This window comes from Echinops telfairi, unplaced genomic scaffold (assembly GCF_000313985.2).
Source record: "Echinops telfairi isolate 266 unplaced genomic scaffold, ASM31398v2 ScPeMD7_1713;HRSCAF=2227, whole genome shotgun sequence".
In the NCBI taxonomy this organism is placed as follows: Eukaryota; Metazoa; Chordata; class Mammalia; order Afrosoricida; family Tenrecidae; genus Echinops; species Echinops telfairi.
Window position 1 is genome coordinate 21,463,139 of NW_022105611.1, and position 2,540 is coordinate 21,465,678.

The following is a 2,540-nucleotide window of genomic DNA, read 5'->3' on the forward strand; positions in this document are numbered from 1 at the left end:
TCCTGTGGCTCTGTGTTTGGTTTTAGATCTTCCCTCTTCCAAAAAAACACTTCTCCCTCCACTAGCCCGGTTTTCCTAAAGAAAGAAAGGCCCTTTTCCTACACACACCTCTTCCCATCGCTCTTGTCACCCTCTCCTCCTGGGGGCACTTGCCTGCGCCTCCTTTGCGGCCCTGAGCACACTGCACAGGCTGGTAACAGCTCCCCGCGCCTCTCTGGACGGTCCCCAGGCGGTGTCTTTGGGGGAAGGACAGACTGAGCGTTCTAATAAACACAAAAATGGGATTTCCTTACTCAGCTCTTCGTCTTCAACTCTTCCTTCCCTAATTTTTCGGGCGTCATCCCCTTCAAGGCGCCGTTCGTCTGTTCTGTTCTTGTTTTCGTTCATCTCCCGTTCCTTCCCTCACATCGGGGTCCACACATCCGGCACGCATCAAAATCTGCACTCTGTCTTCTTGCCAAGGGAGCATCAAAAAAAGGTAGGAACCAGATGGCCCTAGGGTCAGGTTAGCTTGATGAAGATAAGGCCCCGCAGAGAAGAAGCCAGACTTTGAGTTCTGGCCAAGGGGACCCAGGGACCATGCCACCTCTTGCATAACTTTGGGGAAAAACACTGATTCTTAGTGAGCTTTAGTTTCCTTACCAGAAAATTGTCGTGAAGATCATACTATCATCTGCGTGTAATTGATAGTTATCAGATTCCTTTATGAGTATCCAGGCGAAAGTTGGGACCCAGAAGTGAAGGGATTTGCACAGGGTCTTTCCCCCCTTTTTTTTATACCAAACACGATGTCCTTCTCCAAGGATTGATCCGTCTTGGTAACATGTCCAAAGTACATGAGGGAAGTCTCACCATCCTCACTTCTAAGGAGCACTCCACACCATAACCTTGGCAATTCTGGTGGAAAAACCAAGGATGATGAAAACATGACTAATATTGGTTGAAAGTCTTAATGTAGAAGATGTATGAGTCTGGTAGCTAAAAATATATAGCCCTAACACACCATCTTGGGATTGAAGTGGCTGAAGAAGACACCCTTTGTGGGGAGAGAGGACTCCTCTAAAGGTCAGCCAAAGGTGAAGTGGGGCCTCTGTGTCAGGTCTCCTCACTCGGGAGTCCAGGCTGAAGGAGCAAATGCCATTTAAAGTGGTGCTTAGTCACCGTGGGTAAGAGCCTTGGTGGCATTAGTGGTTATACGTTGGGCTGCCACCGCAGCTCAAAACGACCAGCCACTGCCAGGAAGAGTTCCTGTCTCAGAAACTCACAGGGGCAGGTCTGCCCTGCTCTGGGAGGTGACCCTGAGTCGGAATCACCTCCGGGCAGTAGAGTTCGGTTTGGTTTAGTGACCGTGGCAAGAAAGAGACCGGTGGAGAGGCTCACTCTGGCAATTACAGTCTCTGCTTGGAAATATGCAGGTATCTATATTCATGAAAACAAACAAACACTACTTCAGTTAAGCAAGGTAAAGAGAATAACAGCTGTACGAGCCCCCAACAAAATGATTAAAAAAGAAAGAAACGCAAGTAAATATCTTTCTGGTAGTCTCAAAAAAAAAAAAGAAAAGGTAAAGAGAAGGCAAGTGGTACAAAACCTTGATCATGCTTGACTTGGTGTTAGCGTGTTGGGGTTCATTATTCTAGTTTCTCTGCTTTTATTGTTGGGGTTTTTTCCGAAAGTTGCATTTACTAAAATGCATGGAAACCACAGAAATGGGCTTTCTGTTACCTTTCTCATCTGTGACAGTCATTTCTCTCGTCTGTATCTGTCCTTAGAAATGCAATGGCACCCTGTTCCGCTCCAACACATAGGAGGTTCCCATGAGTCACAAGGGACCAGACAGCAGCTGGTTACCTCCGACCCCTTTGGGGGAGGCCACCAGGACCACCTCACTCCCTCCACCCTACCGCCCTCCACTCCCACAGTAATAACTCAGATGTGGGGGACAGCTCCCCCTCCCCCTCCTCCCTGAACTCCCTTCCTCTCTGTGTCAGAGCCAGCCGCCTGCTCGGCCTGCAGCCACGCTCCATTCTCACCTGGTCATGCAGCTTGTCCTCGGGGCCCGGTTTTGCCTTGTGGTGCTTGGCATCCATGCAGACGCTGAGCAGGTCTGTCCTGTCCCGGGCGCTGCACGCAGTGGCTACCCAGACCACAAGCAGCAGTCGTGGCATCCACCCCCAGGCCATGCCTTGCTGTCCCTGCCGAGGGAGTCGTGGTTAAAGAGGCCAAGGCCTGCTTTCAGCTCCTGCCTCAGTCTCCCCATCTCCACAGTGATGGGTGGGGTCAGCCCTCTCTCTTCAGTGCTAGCATCCTGGTGCTTCCAGAGGCTGCCATGCAGCAGGCTGGTAAAGGAGGGTCCCTCCACCTCAGTCTTCGAGGCCTTAGGAAGATAACGGGTTAGTGCGTGGAGCCTGATGGAATCTTCCCCGACTGTTCACTATGGTCATGTGAGGTTGAGTTGATTCCACTCAAAGCATCCTTATAGGGCAGAGCAGAACTACCTCATGGGGTTTCCTAAACTGTAATCTTTACGGAAACAGTGC

General features: G+C 50.5%; 1 protein-coding gene across 1 annotated transcript in view; it reads right to left on the reverse strand.

Annotated features, from left to right (window-relative positions):
* The window catches only part of LOC101641226 (folate receptor beta), a 7,492-nt gene extending 5,309 nt beyond the window's left edge, over positions 1-2,183 (reverse strand). Inside the window, exon 1 of the mRNA XM_004708913.3 lies at positions 2,034-2,183. Within this exon, the coding sequence (XP_004708970.1) occupies positions 2,034-2,183 (150 nt within the window). The remainder of the gene's footprint in view (positions 1-2,033) is intronic.
* Positions 2,184-2,540: the final 357 nt, after the last annotated feature.